We start from the raw sequence: 16,530 nt of genomic DNA, 5'->3' as shown, positions 1-16,530 counted from the left end.
TGCGATCTAACACATGCATGCATGCATGCATGCATGCATGCAGACAATCATGCATGCATGCATGCACGCAGACACCCATGCATGCATGCATGATTGCATGCAGGCATGTGTGCAAGCCCCAAAGCACGAGACACTTTCCCTAGTCATAGGCCATGCGCCTCTATTATCTACTGCATTGCATGCATGCATGCATGCATGCACGTTTGCATGCATGCATGTATGCATGCATTGGGGCTGGTGTTTTATCCTCGGTGAGCGCGCTCAGCTGTACGTACAGCTCAGCCACTCAACACCTCGAGGCATCGTTTGATTACAAACAAAAACCACAAAACAAACAAACAAACTGCTAGCTAAAAAGAAAAAGAAGAAGAGAGACAGAAGAAAAGAAGCATACGATAGACGAGACAGCCTCAACTAACCCTCACCCTCTTGTTAATTATGAATATCCTAATACTCCTATTTACTGCTTTTAGTATTGCTGAATCTGCATGCAGAGATGCAGGAACAAATGCATGCAGACATAAACAGCTCTACTACACGAATGCATGCACTGCATGCATGCATGCATACAATGCATGCATGCATCTGCGGAATTGTTATTGCTCGGTGTTGTTATTGCTTTTGCTGCAGCGCAGCAAAACCAAGCGAAGCGAATATTTGCAGCAAGATCTGGAGGGGCCATACGCAGAAGCAGCAGCTGTTGCTGCAGCAGCTGCTGCTGTTGCTGCTGCTGCTGCTGCTCCAACAGGCCCTCCTGCGGTGTATGTGCAGCCAACCAGCCAGCTGTTCTGCTGCATAAATCGCTAATCCTCAGCAGCACAGCTTCAACTCCTACTGCTGCTTCTGCTGCTGCTTGCACTGCTTCTGCTCTTGCTGCTGCTGCTGCTGCTTGTACTCGTTTTGCTTCTGCTGTTGTTGTTGCTGCTGCTGCTGCTACTGCTGCATGTGGTTCTTTGTTAGGAGGAGAGCAGGAGGGTCGGCGCTCTGTCGCCTCTGTGCAGTTAGCAGAAAAAGAGAAAAACAAAACAAAGAAAAACGCATGCACTTCCTTCGCTACCCTAGAAAGCAGAGACAGCAGCAATATATAAAAAGCAGCAAACGTTTCTGGTGTATGTACACCCCAACACTCAGGCTCCCTCCTCCAGCTGAAGTGCATGAAGAGAAAACAAAGAGGAAATAAAGAAGAAAAAGAAATGACAGAAATAAAAAGAAGCAGCAGTGCAGGGTCAAAGAGTAGAGTGTATATACACCACAGTTTGTGCTGCAGCAACATCTTTGGGGCCTGTTGCTTCTTTGCATGCAGCAGTTTTATAATATTATTTACTTGCTTGTTCTTCCCTCTTCTGCATCCGATGCTGCTGTCTCCTTTTGTCTGTCTCATCTCAGCAGCAGCAACAGCAGCAACAGCAGCAACAGCAGCAACAGCAGCAGCAACAGCTGCAACAGCAGCAGCAATTTCTTCCTGTCTCCCCCCCTGCCTCCGTCCGACTTGAGTTAAAGATGCGTCCAGTATCTGATGCAGAGCCTAGCTCCTCCTGCTATGCTTCTGCTGCAGCTTCTGCTGCTGCTGCTGCTGGGATGCAGCAGCAGAGGCTGCTGCTGCTTGTATATCGACGAGGTGTCCCTCAGCTATTTTGATGATGAGTCAAGCCATTGCTGCTTCTATCACCCTCTGCTGCTGTTGTTGCTGTTGTTGTTGCTGCTACTTCTGCTGCTGCTCCTGCTGCTGCTGCTTCTGTTGTTTCTGCTGCTGCTGCTGCTTCTTCTGCTGTCTGCTCGCTGTGTTTATGAGAGGCCAGAATTTCGTCGTACACCTCCTTCTCTGCTTGTGTCATAGAGTGCGGTCCTGTCTTTAGCCTGCAGATTCATTCAATTAACTCCTTTAGGGTTTACAATTATTTAGGTTTGTCTAGCGTTGTCTGTTCAGGGTTTAGGGTTTAGGGTTTAGGGTTTTGAACCCACCTGGCGCGGATCGCTCGGCGCCTGCGGTTGATGCGAGAAGGGCAGTCAAATTCTTCTTCAGAGTTATCTGTTGCTGCCTCCAGCGGTGTCTCTCCTTCTTTTGCTTTAATCATTTAGAGGACAGGAAAATAATGTGTATATATAATACTATTCAATGTACACATTTTATCTGTTTCTATGTTCATATATATGCATATACGTATAAATATATATATATATATATACATATATGTATATATGTATGTATGTATGTATGTATGTATGTATGTATGTATGTATGTATGTATGTATGTATGTATGTATGTATAGACCAGGGTCCTAGAGGGGTCTGTCACAGGTTTAGGGTTTAGGGTTTAGGGTTTAGGGTTTGGGGTTTATGGTTCGAGTCCGTGAAGCTGTTATCTCCTTACCTGTATCGCTTGGCTTATCGAAGGTTTTGCATGCGAAGGTGACAGCAGTTTTTTCTTTTTTCTTTGGGGAAAGAGAAGGGGTGTCTACATCCATCTCGGCGCCTTCTTGAACTCTGCAGAAAAACAAATAAATACAAGTCGCAGTAACAACACTGGTAATGAAGTGTAGCGTTGCATGCATGCGGGCGTTGCATGCAATCAGCTGCACCTTTCTGAATACAACGCATGCATGCACAGTTTCAAAAGAAAAAGTCTTCAAAGACGGCGGAGCCGCCAACCACAGCATATATCATTTGTAATCAGAGGGAGAGGGAGGGCTCACTCCGGCTGTACGTGGGTTATTTAGCTGAAATTTTAAAGAAAAAACTAAAAAAAGAGTAAATTTTAAGTAAATAAACCGAAGTTTGCAACGGAAGAGCACCTGACCTGATGCTGTTTCCTGTCGATTACTTCCCTCCTTCCATCAAACCAGGAGCACCATACGCAGTGAAGGACGAATCTTCTTCCTATGCAATTTCTCTTGAATAAAAAGGAACAATAACACAAATAAGTTTAGTAGATAGCAGAAAAAGGCGAAGTTTCTCTCGGGTGTTTCTGCAGTGACGGTTTTCTGCTGCCGAGCAAGTCTGTGTACGCTGTTTGCAAACGTGCGATAAATTCAACTATGTCGAGAAGTTACTTCGAAATGTTGAAAATATGTAATAAAAAACCGTAGAAATGAATTTTTTTCCTTTGTTTTTGGTTTTTACCCGCCGGTATTCAGAAAACTAAATGTCTGCACGATGGTGGCTTCGCCTGCCCGGTCCGTCGACTACTGCGTCGGTGTGTGTAGACATCCCGCATGAAGAACTGCGACGAGGAATTCGCTTTTTAATTGGCCTTTTTGGGCAAACTATCAATATAAAATGAACTAAACAATTAATAAAATATACAATTTCAACAAATTAACGCAAAAAACTTTCAGAAGAGGATGGCTTATCTGTCGTTCATGTTGTTAACGCTGACGACACGCGCCAAGCGCATCAGAGTACGAGCGCCGTTTGCTCTTCGATTAAACGATATTAACCCAAATTTTTTAGTAAATATATTTTATTTAATAATATAAATAGAATAAATTAAAGAAAATAAAAAGAATTTTCATGTATTTCAACTCCAGATCCACCGCCGGAGGATCGCTCCACCGAATCATCTCTTGTGGGACATATGTGGAAATATTGTTTAAATTGAATATTCAATTTTAGATTCAATTGAAATATAAATTCAAATTTAATTTGAGGTACATTTCCATTTAACTTCAATAAAATGTACTTTCTCAATCTGGGTTTGCATGCAAATTCAATTTCAGAATACGAATTCAATTTCGAAATCCAAGTTGAATTCTGAATTTTATGTACTAATTCGTTCAGTTTGCATACAAATTCCTTTTGTATATATATTGATATTCAAACATGAACTCATTTTGCATGCAAATTTAATTTGCATGCAGATTAAATTTGCATGCAAACTCAGGTTGATGCTAATTTGCATGCAAATTTAATTTGCATGCAAATTCCCTTGAGTTTAGCTTCCATTTAATTTGCATGCAGATTCATCGCGAGAACAAATTCAATTTAATTTGCATACGAATTCTTTTCTGCCTTTTTCATGCATATCCCTATCTTTTATTTTGTGTCTCTGCTCAGCGGCAGCTCAACGACTACACGGATTAATATTGCATTTTCTATAGTGTATAGTCATTTGAATACATAGATGAATTCCTTCGCTCTTTGGGGCTGTTGATGCAGCTTTTGCATGCATTTGCATGCAGAAAATGCATGCAAGAGACCTCTAAACGATAACAAGCCTAAATATGTGTTACTTCCTTTCTATCTGGTAGAGGAGGCAGCTCCTGTACAGAAAACCTTAGGATTAAAATTTTAATATAAAACGTCTATCCTTATCAAAGCTGCAATATGCTGCTGCGTCTACCATACGAGCAGCAGCAGCAGCAGCAGCAGCAGCAACAGTGTGCAACTGTGCATCCGCCAATCATTTCGTTGGGTTCATAGGTATATTCATTTTCAGATTGCTGCATTTTGCTTATTTGCAGCGAACTGCAGCACCCAGATAGAATGCGGAGGTGTACGTACACCTGAGAATCCAGGCTCCAAAGGAAGTGCATGCATGCATGCATGCGCAGCAACAAAAGCCCTAATTCTATGAAAGGCGCTTTTGCTCTGGAGCAGCAATTAAATATATATATATGCATATATATATAGCATGCGGCTTAGTATATATATGATGGATATACTGAATATACAACAGAAGATATATCATTGTATAACACTTAAAAAATAATAAAGAGACAATCGAACAAAGTGCATTTTATAAAAAATATAAAATGCATATTTCTTTCAATATTTCCTTCAAGAGAAATTTCTTTTGCTCGGTTTTCTCTGAGTCATTCATTACTTACATCCGCCAAACAGACGAACCGAACAGCATATATTAATAATATATATATAATATATATATATATATACATATGTATATATATATATATATTATATACATATATGTGTATGCAGATATATATATATATATATATGCATTCATATATGTATATATATATATATATATATGCATGCACATATACATAGATATACATAGATATACATACATATATATATATGAATAATTATATAAATAAATAAATAAATATATATATATATATCTATGCATTATATATACATATATATATAATTATTTATTTATGCATAACATAATTTAAACCCTAAAGCATAATATCGAGCAAAATGTTTGCTGCAAACCATGAAGATAAACATAGAGAAGAAAGCCAGAGAAGAGTTGCAGCAGCAAAAGAAATATAATAACAAATTAAATGTCTCTGTCTCTGTCTCCTTTTGCTTTGCCGCTTAACTCTGCTCGAGAAAAATCAAAGACTCGGTCTCTTAGGGGTTGCATGCGGAGACAAAACTCGGAGTTATCGAAGGGCCTATACTGAAAACAAAGATAGATAAAGCAGCAAAACAAAACAAAACATTCATGCTCTTGCTCCTGCTGCTGTTGCTATTGCTGTTGCTGCTGCTGCTGCAGGTGCAGCTCCACAACGAACAGCAGCAGCAGCAGCAGCAGCAGCAATTTCCGCAGCAAAAAAAACACAAGCATCAGCAACTTCTGCAGCAGGTATGGCAGCAGCAACATCATTAGCATTATAAGCAGCAGCAGCAACAACAACAATATCATTATCAACGTGAGCAGCAGCAGCAGCAGCAGCAGCAGCAGCAGCAGGGAGATTGGCTTACCTTGAACTGCAGCATCGTTGGGGCGTCTCTTTCTTTGCATGCATGCTGAATAGCTTTAATTGCTTTATCAATTGCTGCATCGGACTTGTTATGTTTTTCTTTCTGCTGCTCGGGTGTCTCCTCGTCCCCCTCTAAGCAGCGTAGACGCCAAGCAGGCGTCTCCTGCGGCAGCAGCTGCTGCTGTCTTGAAGAGACTAAGACTAATGCTTCTGCTGTTACACCTGTAGGCAGTTTTATTAGTCTCTCTCTTGAATAAGAAATCAATAAACGAATTGAATGCATCAAAGAAGAGACAGGAGCAGCAGCAGGAACATTCACCACTGTAAAGACACCCCCTGAAGGAAGAGCCATCGTCACCTGCAGCAGCAGCAGCAGCAGCAGCAGCAGCAACAACAACAGCAACAGCGACAGCAGCAGCAACAGCAGGAAAACCAACAGCAGCAGCAAGAGCAACAGCAGCAGCAGCAACAGCGACAGCAGCAACAACAGCAGGAAAACCAAGAGCAGCAGCAAGAGCAGCAGCAGTAGCAGCAACAGCAGAAGGACATGTAAATGAGTTGCTGCATAAAACTGTGTATATACACCTGAACGCAGCACTACGACTGCAGCTGCTGCACCTGTCTGCTGTTAGCGGTGGAGTGTATATAGAAAGGAGACAGCAGCAATTAGAGCAGACGCTGCAGCAGCAAGCAGATGTTGTCTCCTTCTGTTGTTAAAGAAGTCTTCATGTGCGTAATAAAGAATGTGGTGTACGTACACTAACAGTATTATCTTGCATTGAGAGATAAGGAGGGAAGCAAACAATATGGCTTCGTCTTTGTCTTTCTTGCTGCTGTCTCCTTATTACTTCTATTTCGGGTGTCTCCTCAGCTTCAGCTTCAAAAACAGGTAGAAGAGACAGCTGCCCTCCTGCTGCGTTTGCTGCTAATAGCAACTCCTCAACAGAGCTCCCAGGAGACAGGCTGATGCACCGGTTTAATGCGTCTCCTGCAGCAGCAGCAGCAGCAGCAGCAGCTGCTGCTGCTGCTGCTGCTGTGCTTCCTGCAGCGTCCTCGTCAAGCGCCTCTCCAGCAGCAGAAGCAGCAGCAGCTGCTGCTGTTGCTCCTGCTGCAGTCAAGCCAGCGACTGCAGCAGCAGCAGCTGCTGCACTTGCTGCAGCACCGGAAGGCATAGGAGGAGCAGCAGCAGCACCAAGACCATCAGCAGCAGCAGCAGCAGCAGCAGCAGCAGCAGCCGCAGATGCGGGAGGAGGAGGAGGAGGCAGCTGATAACAGATCCTGAAGTCTTTCAAAGGCTTCATTAGAGGTGCATGCAAGCGCTGCCAAGCAATGCGCAGCAGCAGCTCTTCCTGCAGCATTTTAGGGTGTACATCATTCAGCTGCAGCAGCACACTGCTGCCTGACGGGTGTCTTTTGGGCCCTACAAGTAGATAAAGAGACAGCAAAGGAGACACATCGCTGCTGCTGTCTCCTCCTGTCTCCTTGTTAAACCCTTCTGCTGCTGTAGAAGCTAAATAAAACAAATGCTGAGAGCCCAGCGGAGACAGCGCTGCAGCAGGTAAAGGTACACCCTCCTGCAGCAGCAAACAGCAACAACAAACAGCAGCAGCAGCAGCAACAGCAGCAAATATAGCAGCAGAAGAATAACCAACAGCAAAGCAGCACCAGTAACAGCAGCAGAAACAGCAACAGCAGCAGAAAACACAACAGCAACACCAGAAGCAGATGCAGCAGCAGCAGAGGCAGCAGCAGCAGAAGCAACAGCAGAAGCATCAGAAGCAGCAGCAGGAGCAGCAGCAGCAAAGGCATCAGAAGCAGCAGCAGCAGAAGCATCAGAAGCAGCAGCAGCAGCAGAAGCAGCAGCAACAGCAACACAGCTTGTTATCTTACATGTTTAAAAATATAGATAGTGGATCCCTCAGCTGCAGCAAGCAGCAAACGACGTACTAGCCCCAGTGGCTGGTTGCTGCTGCTGCTGCTGCTGCTGCTGGTGATGTCTCCTTCTGCAGCAGCAGGGCCCCCCTGCTGCTGCTGCTGCCGTTGTAGTTGCTGTTTGCTGCTGCTGCTGCTTCCTGCTGCTGCTGTCTCCTGAAAGCTGCCCTGCTCTTCTTCCCAGTCCAGAGGCTGGCAGTCAGCAGCACCCGCAGAGATGCAAATAAAAAAGGAGACACCTGCTGAAGGAGACAAACCCGCTCTAGACAGCAGAAAACCACGCAGAGACACCCTACACACACCAACACACACAAAACCCTAAACCCTAAACCCTAAACCCTAAAACCGAATCAGAAAGCTCGAAACAGATATCCAGTATACTCGATGAAATCAAGTAATCTAAAATTAGGGTCTAGGGTTTAGTTTTTAGGGTTTCGGGCTTAGGGTTTAGTTATAAGGGTTTAGGGTTTAGGGTTTAGGGTTTAGGGTTTAGGGTTTAGGGTTTAGGGGTGCGGACCCTGGGGTGTCTATGGGGAGACCCGAGAGAAGGAAATGTCTCAACTTGCAGTTTGCAATTTTTATGCGACCACCAAACAAATTAGCTGCACATACACCGCAACTCACGCATGCAAGCAGATGCAGCAGCAGCAGCAGGAGCTGCTGCTGCTGCTGCTGCTGCTGCTGCTGCTGCTGCTGCTGCTGCTGCTGCTGCAGCCAGCGCAGAGGCACCACCTGCTGCAGTAAGAGCAACGGAGGTATCAGCCAATAAGCAGCAGCAGCAGCAACAGCTGCAGCCTCAGCAGGGGCTTAAGCAGCAGCTAAAGCAGCAGCAGCAGCAGCAGAGGCAGTAACAGCAGCAACAGCAATGACAGCAGAAGGGGCTTAAGCAGCAGCAGCAACAGCAACAGCCACAGCAACAGCAACAGCAACAGCCACAGCACCAGCAACAGCAACAGCAACAGCCACAGCAACAGCAACAGCCACAGCAACAGCAACAGCAACAGCAGCAGCAGCAGCAGCAGCAGCAGCAGGCTCACGCGTTTCTGCATGCAAGTAGGGAGGTATGTGTTGGTGTTCTTCTTGGGGTGTATATACACAAATATTGAAGACAAGCAAAGAAGAGACAATCAGAGGTCTCTTAGCCTCCGTTATTTGGCTGTCTCCTTTCTGTTTTGCTTTGCATACAAAACAATAAACAGATGTTTTATTTAGAGACAGCAGCCACACACGCAAAGGAGACTCCTCAGGTGCCTGGTGTACAAACATACACACAAGTGCACACTCGAGGGTTTAGGGTTTAGGGTTTAGGGTTTAGGGTTTGGAGGTCAGATGCTGCAGATACAGCCCATGTCACACTGAAGGGCTTCTGCAGCACAAACAGCAATACCAGCAGCAACAACAACAGCAGCAACAGCAGCAGCAACAGCAGCAGCAGCAGCAACAGCAGCAGCAGCAACAGCAGCGGCAGCAACAGCAGCAGTCCTTACATGCACAACGATGCCTGCTTTTGCTGCATCTTTAATACGCATGTCTCCTTGCAGTCTCCTTCGTTCGAATGACGTAGCATAAAGATCGGGGTTGTTGTCATCAAGGAATGCTGCTGCTGCTGCTGCTGCTGCTGTTGCTGCTGCTGTTGCTGCAGCAGGATCCGCAGCAGGGTCAGCAACAGGAGCATTTGTTGCTAAAGAAAAAAAATTATAAAGAAAGACAGAGAGAGACATATCAGACGGGACAGACAAAACTAAAGAAGAATGCGCTGGGCTCAGTAAAAACACCTCCACCTGCGCATACACCCCAAACCCTAAACCCTAAACCCTAAACCCTTGACATACGCCGTGCATAGCTCAACGCAGCGCCAAGGCGGCAGACGCAAAACAAGCAGCATCAGCAGCAGCAAAGGGATAAATAGCGAGGCACTTCGCAGCAGCAAGACCATCAGCAGCAGCAGCATCAGCAGCAGCAGCAGCAGCAGCAGCCCCAGCGAGAGCAGCAGCATGAGCGCTAGCAGCAGCAGCAGTAGTAGTAGCAGTAGCAGCAGCAGTAGAAGCAGCATCAGCAGCAGCATTAACAATAAATGAAACGCCAGCAGCAGCAGTATCAGCACCAGTTGCTGCTGCTGCTGCTGCTGCAACTGCTGCTGCTGCTGCTGTTGTACATACATTGATGATTCTTCCTGAAAGGTCTATTGTTTGTCTCTTATCTAGCTGCAGAGACAGCAGAAGCTGCGCAGACACCTGATCCTGCCACAGCGCCAATGCCTCGCCCAGCAAGTCCTTCTGCGCACACAAACCCTAAACCCTAAACCCTAAACCCTAAACCCTAAACCCTAGTTAGACCCACAGGAGGTAACGACACTCTCCACTGAGACATATGCATCACACACTGTGCTGCAGCTTCTGTTGTGCGGTCAACGGTTTAGGGTTTAGGGTTTCTTCTGATCTAGGGTTTAAAGCTTCTGTTTTAGGGTTTAGCGTTTGGGGTTTATTGTTGGGTTTGGCTATCAAAGAAGGCGAATTAAATTGGGTTTAGGGTAGCGTGTTAGGGTTTAGGGTTTAGGGTTTAGGGTTTACAGGTGAGGGCTGAGTATCAATGCGGGCGAGTTATACAACAAGATTTCAGGGTATCTCATTAGGGTTTAGGGTTTAGGGTTTAGGGTTTACCTGGGGGGTTTGAGTATCACTGAGGGCGAGCTGTATAGGAAGAGCTGAGAGCTGTTTGGCTGTGCATGCATCGCTTAGCAGCTCGGAGAGACAAACGTCTTGTTCTTGTTGTTGTTTGTTGTAAGAATGTCTTTGTTTATTTATTTTTTTATTATCCTCCAGTGCTTTACGATACAGCTTCTTAGACCCGCTATCTTCTCTGTCTCTGTCTCCTCTGTCTTTATCTTTATCTCTGTCTCTATGTTTGCTTCTTGATCTGTCTCTGTCTCTGTCTCTGTCTCTGTCTCTGTCTCTGTCTCTTTTTTTATCTCTTTTTTTGTCTCTGTTCTTAGATACGGCTTTCCTGCCTTCTTTGATTTGCACACCTACAGTATTTATTAGTTCGTTGTCTTCATTATTTGTTTTGTCTGTCTCCTTTTGCTTATCTCTCTTTTTATCTCTCTCTGTATCGCTGTCTCCTTCTTTATCGCTGCTGTCTTCTTTTTCTTTATACTTCTCTGTTTCTGTCTCTTTATCTATCTCTGTCTCTCTCTCTGTATCCATATCTTTGTCTCTTTCTTTATCTGTCTCCCTTGCTGTCTCTTTGTCTGTCCCTTTATCTCTCTCTTTATCTTTATCTTTCTCTCTATCTTTGTCTTCGCCTTCACTGTCTCCTTCTGGGTCTGTCTCTTTATCTGTCTCTTTATCTGTATCTTTATCTGTCTCTTTATCTGTCTCTTTATCTGTCTCTTTATCTGTCTCTTTATCTGTATCTTTATCTGTCTCCTTATCTGTATCTTTATCTGTCTCTTCATCTATCTCTTTATCTACATCTTTATCTATATCTACATCTTTATCTATATCTTTGTCTATATCTTTATCTGTCTCCTTATCTATATCTTTATCTACATCTTTATCTATATCTGTCTCCTTATCTTTATCTATATCATTATCTGTCTCTTTATCTATATCTGTCTCCTTATCTTTGTCTGTCTCTTTATCTGTCTCTTTATCTGTCTCTTTATCTGTCTCCTTATCTTTATCTGTCTCTTTATCTTTATCTGTCTCTTTATTTTTATCTGTCTCCTTATTTTTATCTGTCTCCTTATTTTTATCTGTCTCTTTATGTCTGTCTTTTTCTTTGTCTCCTTTGTCTTTGTTTGCTGCTCTCTTTGTGCTGCTGCTGCTGCTGCTGCTGCTGCGTGTGCCTCCAACAGCAGCAGATTGAATTTGCTGTCTCCTCGCTGTTCTTCTCTCTCTTTTTGCTGCTTTTCGTCTGTCTGTGCTGCTTCCTGCTGCAGCGTCTTTCTTAAGTTCGTGTCTTGCTTTGCTGCTGCTGCTGCTGCTCCTGATGCTGCTGCTGCTGCTGCTGCTGCTGCGGCGGGGCTTCGATACCCTTATTTTTCTGTCTCCAGCAGCAAACGTAAAACGGCTTAAGAGAGAAGATGCATACACCTGAGGTAAAGAAGAAGTAGAGAGTGCAGCAGCAGCAGCAGCAACTGCATGCATTCGTTCGGGTAGAACATCGGTGATGCTGCTGCTGCTGCTGCTGCTGCTGCTCCTTCTTCTTCTGCTGCTCCTCCTGGTCCAGCTGCTGACCCTGCTGCTGCTGCTGCTGCTGCTGCAGTTAGCTGCCTCCTTCAGCAGCAAATCAATATTTCCTCGCAGCTCTGGGTTCTGTTCAAGTGCTGTTAGCAGCAACTGTTGCTGTTGCTGCTGCTGCTGCTGCTGCTGCTGCTGGCGGAACTGCTGCAGCACATCTGAGGAGACAGCTGTGTGCATTGTCAGCAGCATTAGCAGCAGCTCTTTCGCTGGTGTTGCAGCAGCAACCTTTATTTTAATCATCTTTGAAGAGGGCCCCCAAAGAGAAGGCTGTAATAAAGAGACGCTACCGTGTGTCTCCTCACCAGCAGCAAAAAGCGGAATAGACACGCAGACCTAAACGCAAACAACAACAAACCCTAAACCCTAAACCCTAAACCCTAGGCCCTAGGCCCTAGGCCCTAGACCCTTAACTCGAAACCCTAAACCATAAACCCTCTACTCGCAAGGCTGAACAACAAATAAGCATGATAAAAGATGTATAAGGTCCTACAGATACGCCAGTGATCTAGGGTTTAGGGTTTAGGGTTTAGGGTTTAGGGTTTAGGGTTAGAAGTACTGTGACAAGCTCGCTGTTTGTGCTGCCCTTCCAATTCCCTGTGGTGGTTTTGTCTGCTGCTGCTGTTGCTGCTGCTGTTGTTGCAGTAGCAGCAGCTCCTAGGAGACAGGAGGAGCTTGCAAGAAGGAGACAAAGACAAAGAAGAGACAGCCTCCATAGCAAAGAGAACTGCGGTGTATAGGCAGCTCTTCTACAGCGGATATATAAACCCCTCCTCCTGAGGGGCCCCTGGGGGGCCCCAGTATTGCTGCTGCTGCTGCAGTTCATTGCAGCAAACGCTGCAGCAGCAGCACCTAAAACCCTGCTTTATGCTCACTAGGGTTTAGGGTTTAGGGTTTAGGGTTTGAAGGAGTCTGCAGCGCTCTATAGAGCGACTCATTCCAGCGAGCAAGAAAGCAGAGACTCCTGAGGAGCAAACTCCGCTGAAATCCCACTGTTGAGTCGAGAAAAACGAAGGTTTAGGGTTTAGGGTTTAGGGTTTAGGGTTTAGGGTTTAGGGTTTAGGGTTTAGGGTTTAGGGTTTGGGGCTCCATAGGGAACTGGAGGTCTTAGGCCCCTGTCGATACTTCTTTGCAGCTAGGCGGCAATTATGAGGTCTTCATTTGCGTATATAAAACCAAACAAAGCGAGAAAAAGAAAAAAAAGAATAATATAATTAATAATAAAAAATAAAATAAAGAAAAATGCTTTAGGGTGTACGATCTGCTGCTGCAGCAGCAACACAACAGCAACAGCAGCAACACCAGAGGGGCTTGGGTAGGAGGGAATCTGAGTAAAGAAACAAATAAATAAATAAATAAACAATTAAACAATTTAAATTAAATACTTTGCATGCATTTGAGGTGTATGTACACCTCAAATGCATGCAAAAAATAAACAAAAAGACTCAGAGAGTACCCACAGAGGCAGCAGATCGATGGGTTTAAGAGGTTAAAGTATATTTATATAGATATTTTTCTTTTCAAATAAATAATATTTAAATATATTAAAAACAAATCTATTAAATTAATTAAACACTATAGAATTACCCTTATTCTTTTTCTTGCTGAGAGCAACACCAATAACTAAATATATATTTACATATATATATATGTTTATTATAAGATTAATTATATGTAACTTTAAACCCTTATATCTTTATTCAATTAAAACCACAGTAAAGTCTTTTAATTACATCCTCTTCTTTATTATTATTAATAATATTATTATTTAAAACAATTAAACAGTTAAAATAAATTAATTTATACAAAGAAAAGCAAGAAAAGTTAGGGCTGATGGTGTAGGGGTATCACGTTTGCTTCGCATGCAAAAGGTCCGGGGTTCAATTCCCCGTCAGTCCACATCTAATTAATTTAATTATTCAATTTAATCTAATTTAATTTAATTAGTTAACTTCATCTAATTTAATTATTTTATTTAATTTAATTATTTAATTCAACTTAATTTAATTAGTTAATTTAATTTAATTACTTAATTTGATTTTGTTATTTAATTTAATTTAGTTTAATTAACTAATTTTTTAATTGAATTAAAAAAGTTAATTTAATTTAATTTAAACTAATGCTTTACTTAGAATAAACTGTAAACCCTAAAAACTTATCCCTAAACCCTAAACCCTCATAGTTGGTTTAAAATAAACCCTAAACCCTAAACCCTAAACCCTGAGCTCTCAAACCCATGTTCTTAACCGCCAAACCCTAAACCCTAAACTCTCATACTTGATATAAAATAAACTCTACACCCCAAACCCTAAACCCTTATTCTTAAACCCCAAACCCTGAACCCCAAACCCCTAGCCGAAATTCCTGAACATTAAACCCTAAACCCTAAACCCTAAACCCTAAACCCTAGACACCTGAAGAAGGAGAGAGACGAGTAGTAATTACATATTTGAATAAACAAGAACATCTCTTCAATATAATAGCCAATGAGGTGTACGTACACCGCAAAAAGAAGCAGCCCCAAGCATCAACTGCTAAGACAGATACGCAGGATATATTCTGCTGCAGCAGCAACAGCTGCAGAAGCAGAATCAGCAGCAGCAGCTGCTGCTGCTCCAGCGTGTGGGGCTGCTACAACAGCGAATGCTTATGTCGCTGCTGCTGCTGATGCTGCTGCTTCCGCTGCTGCTGCATTAGCTGCTGTTGGTGCTGCTGCCGCTGCTACCCTATTGCTGCTGCTCCTCCAGCTGCTGCTGCTGTTGCTGCTGCTGCTGCTGCTGCTGCTGCACTCACTACACGAAAGTTATCTGCATTTGTTTTAATGAATTTAACAACAGAGTTATAATGAGCCCCAGAAGAAAGAAGAGAGCGATGAAAAGTCAGCCGCAGTGGTGCAGCCCCTGCAAATTCCTCCCCCTGCAGCCAACAAACCCAAACCCTAAACCCTAAACCCTAAACCCTAAACCCTAAGAGACCCTTAAAAACCCTAAAATATCCTAGAAAACCCTAAACCCTACACCTTCAAGAGAGACAAGATGAAGCAGCCAAGTCGTAATGGCTGAAGTAAAAGGCTTCTTCAGCATGCACTGAGTGAATTAGGGTTTAGGGTTTGCAGGGAGGGAGAACGCCCCCTAGGGTTTAGGGTTTAGGGTTTAGGGTTTAGGGTTTACGTAGTTGAGAACGGTTACGGGGTCTCCCCCTACGTAAACAATTATCTGTCGATGAAGCAGCTGAGAAGCGGCTTGGATTTCAATTTCGCCCCTGAACCCGCAAACCCTAAACCCTAAACCCTAAACCCTAAACCCTAAACCACCAAAACGGACGAACCCTTCAGCCTAAATCCTTGATTTATAAGAAAGCCCTAAACCCTTACAGCCCGTCGTTACTGAAACCGCTGCTTGCACTGCAGCTACACACGTAACCACCTAAACCCTAAACCCTAAACCCTAAACCCTGATTTTGATGCCGCACCCCCAGTCATTGCTGTTTCGGATGTTTTCACAAAAAGCCTCATACGCTGCAGAAAGGAGACACAATCGCAGCAAAACCGCTCACAACAACAACAACAGCAGCAGCACTAGCAGCAGCATCAGCAGCAGCATCAGCAGCAGAAGCACTATCAGCAGCACTAGCAGCAGCAGCAGCACTATCAGCAGCAGCAACAGCGCTAGCAGCAGCACTAGCAGCAGCAGCAACAGCACTAGCAGCACTAGCAGCAGCACTATCAGCAACAGCAGCAGCAGCACTAGCAGCAGCAGCAGCAGCAGCAGCAGCAGCAGCAGACCTGTTTCTTCTTGGTGTTGTTCATCAAGAAAAGTAATAAATGTCTGTCTATTTCTTTTTAGGGTTTCGGCAATCGCTGCCCTCAACTCGCGTACACCCCAAACCCCTTCCTTTGCATTTATCTGCTGCAGCTGGTGAACGAGCGACCTGTACACCCAAACCCTAAACCCTAAACCCTAAACCCTAAACCCTAAGCCCTCAACCCTAAACCCTAAACCCTAAACCCTAAAGCCTTTGGTTGGGTCGTGTCTGCGAGGCAGCTTCGCTTGTCAGTGAAGGACAAGGAGGGAGAGAAGCCACCTCTCCATCTCCGCAAACCCCCAAACCCTAAACCCTAAACCCTAAACCCTAAACCCTAAACCCTACCTGAAGAGACAGTCTCCGTCTCCTGGAATTGAATAAATCATCAGACCCTCTTTCTCTAAATGCGACGCTAACAAGTTCCACTCCGCCTCACCCGCACTACCAGCAGCTAAGCAGCAGCAGCAGCAGCAGCAGCAGCAGCCGCAACAGCAGCACAAACAGCAACAGCAACAGCAGCAGCAGCCATAGCAGCAGCAGCAGCAGCAAAAGTTCCTGTGGGAAATGTTGCGGATTTGAACCCCAACGCCTACACCCTATACCCTAAATCCTAAACCCTAAACCCTAAACCCCAAACCCCAAACCCTAAACCCTAAACCCTAAACCCTAAACCCTACCTGCTGCTTCATCTAGAATTCGCTCTCTTTCTCGCTGCAGTTGATCTTTTTTTTGTCGCCTTCTCTGGGCCTTCGAGGGTTTACGTTCATCGCCCAATGAATAAAGAGTAAGCTCTTCAAGATCACGCAACACTCCTTCCTCCTTCGCTGCGAACCCTAAACCCTAAACCCTAAACCCTAAACCCTAAACCCTAAACCCT

General features: G+C 44.3%; 1 protein-coding gene across 1 annotated transcript in view; it reads right to left on the bottom strand.

Annotated features, from left to right (window-relative positions):
- Positions 1–5,249: 5,249 nt before the first annotated feature.
- EAH_00037150 (OTU-like cysteine protease domain-containing protein, putative) overlaps positions 5,250–16,530 on the bottom strand; it is a gene marked incomplete at both ends in the record, with an annotated part of 12,085 nt that continues 804 nt past the window's right edge. The window contains 13 exons of the mRNA XM_013395565.1: positions 5,250–5,372; positions 5,678–6,034; positions 6,435–7,250; positions 7,624–7,800; positions 9,096–9,389; positions 9,768–9,884; positions 10,638–12,185; positions 14,643–14,765; positions 15,020–15,110; positions 15,321–15,366; positions 15,634–15,779; positions 15,999–16,104; positions 16,415–16,477. Coding sequence (XP_013251019.1) covers positions 5,250–5,372; positions 5,678–6,034; positions 6,435–7,250; positions 7,624–7,800; positions 9,096–9,389; positions 9,768–9,884; positions 10,638–12,185; positions 14,643–14,765; positions 15,020–15,110; positions 15,321–15,366; positions 15,634–15,779; positions 15,999–16,104; positions 16,415–16,477 — 4,007 coding nt within the window. The remainder of the gene's footprint in view (positions 5,373–5,677; positions 6,035–6,434; positions 7,251–7,623; positions 7,801–9,095; positions 9,390–9,767; positions 9,885–10,637; positions 12,186–14,642; positions 14,766–15,019; positions 15,111–15,320; positions 15,367–15,633; positions 15,780–15,998; positions 16,105–16,414; positions 16,478–16,530) is intronic.

This window comes from Eimeria acervulina, genomic scaffold (assembly GCF_000499425.1).
Source record: "Eimeria acervulina Houghton genomic scaffold, Eah_scaff408, whole genome shotgun sequence".
Classification (NCBI taxonomy): domain Eukaryota; phylum Apicomplexa; class Conoidasida; order Eucoccidiorida; family Eimeriidae; genus Eimeria; species Eimeria acervulina.
This window is presented reverse-complemented; position numbering and strand designations above follow the sequence as displayed.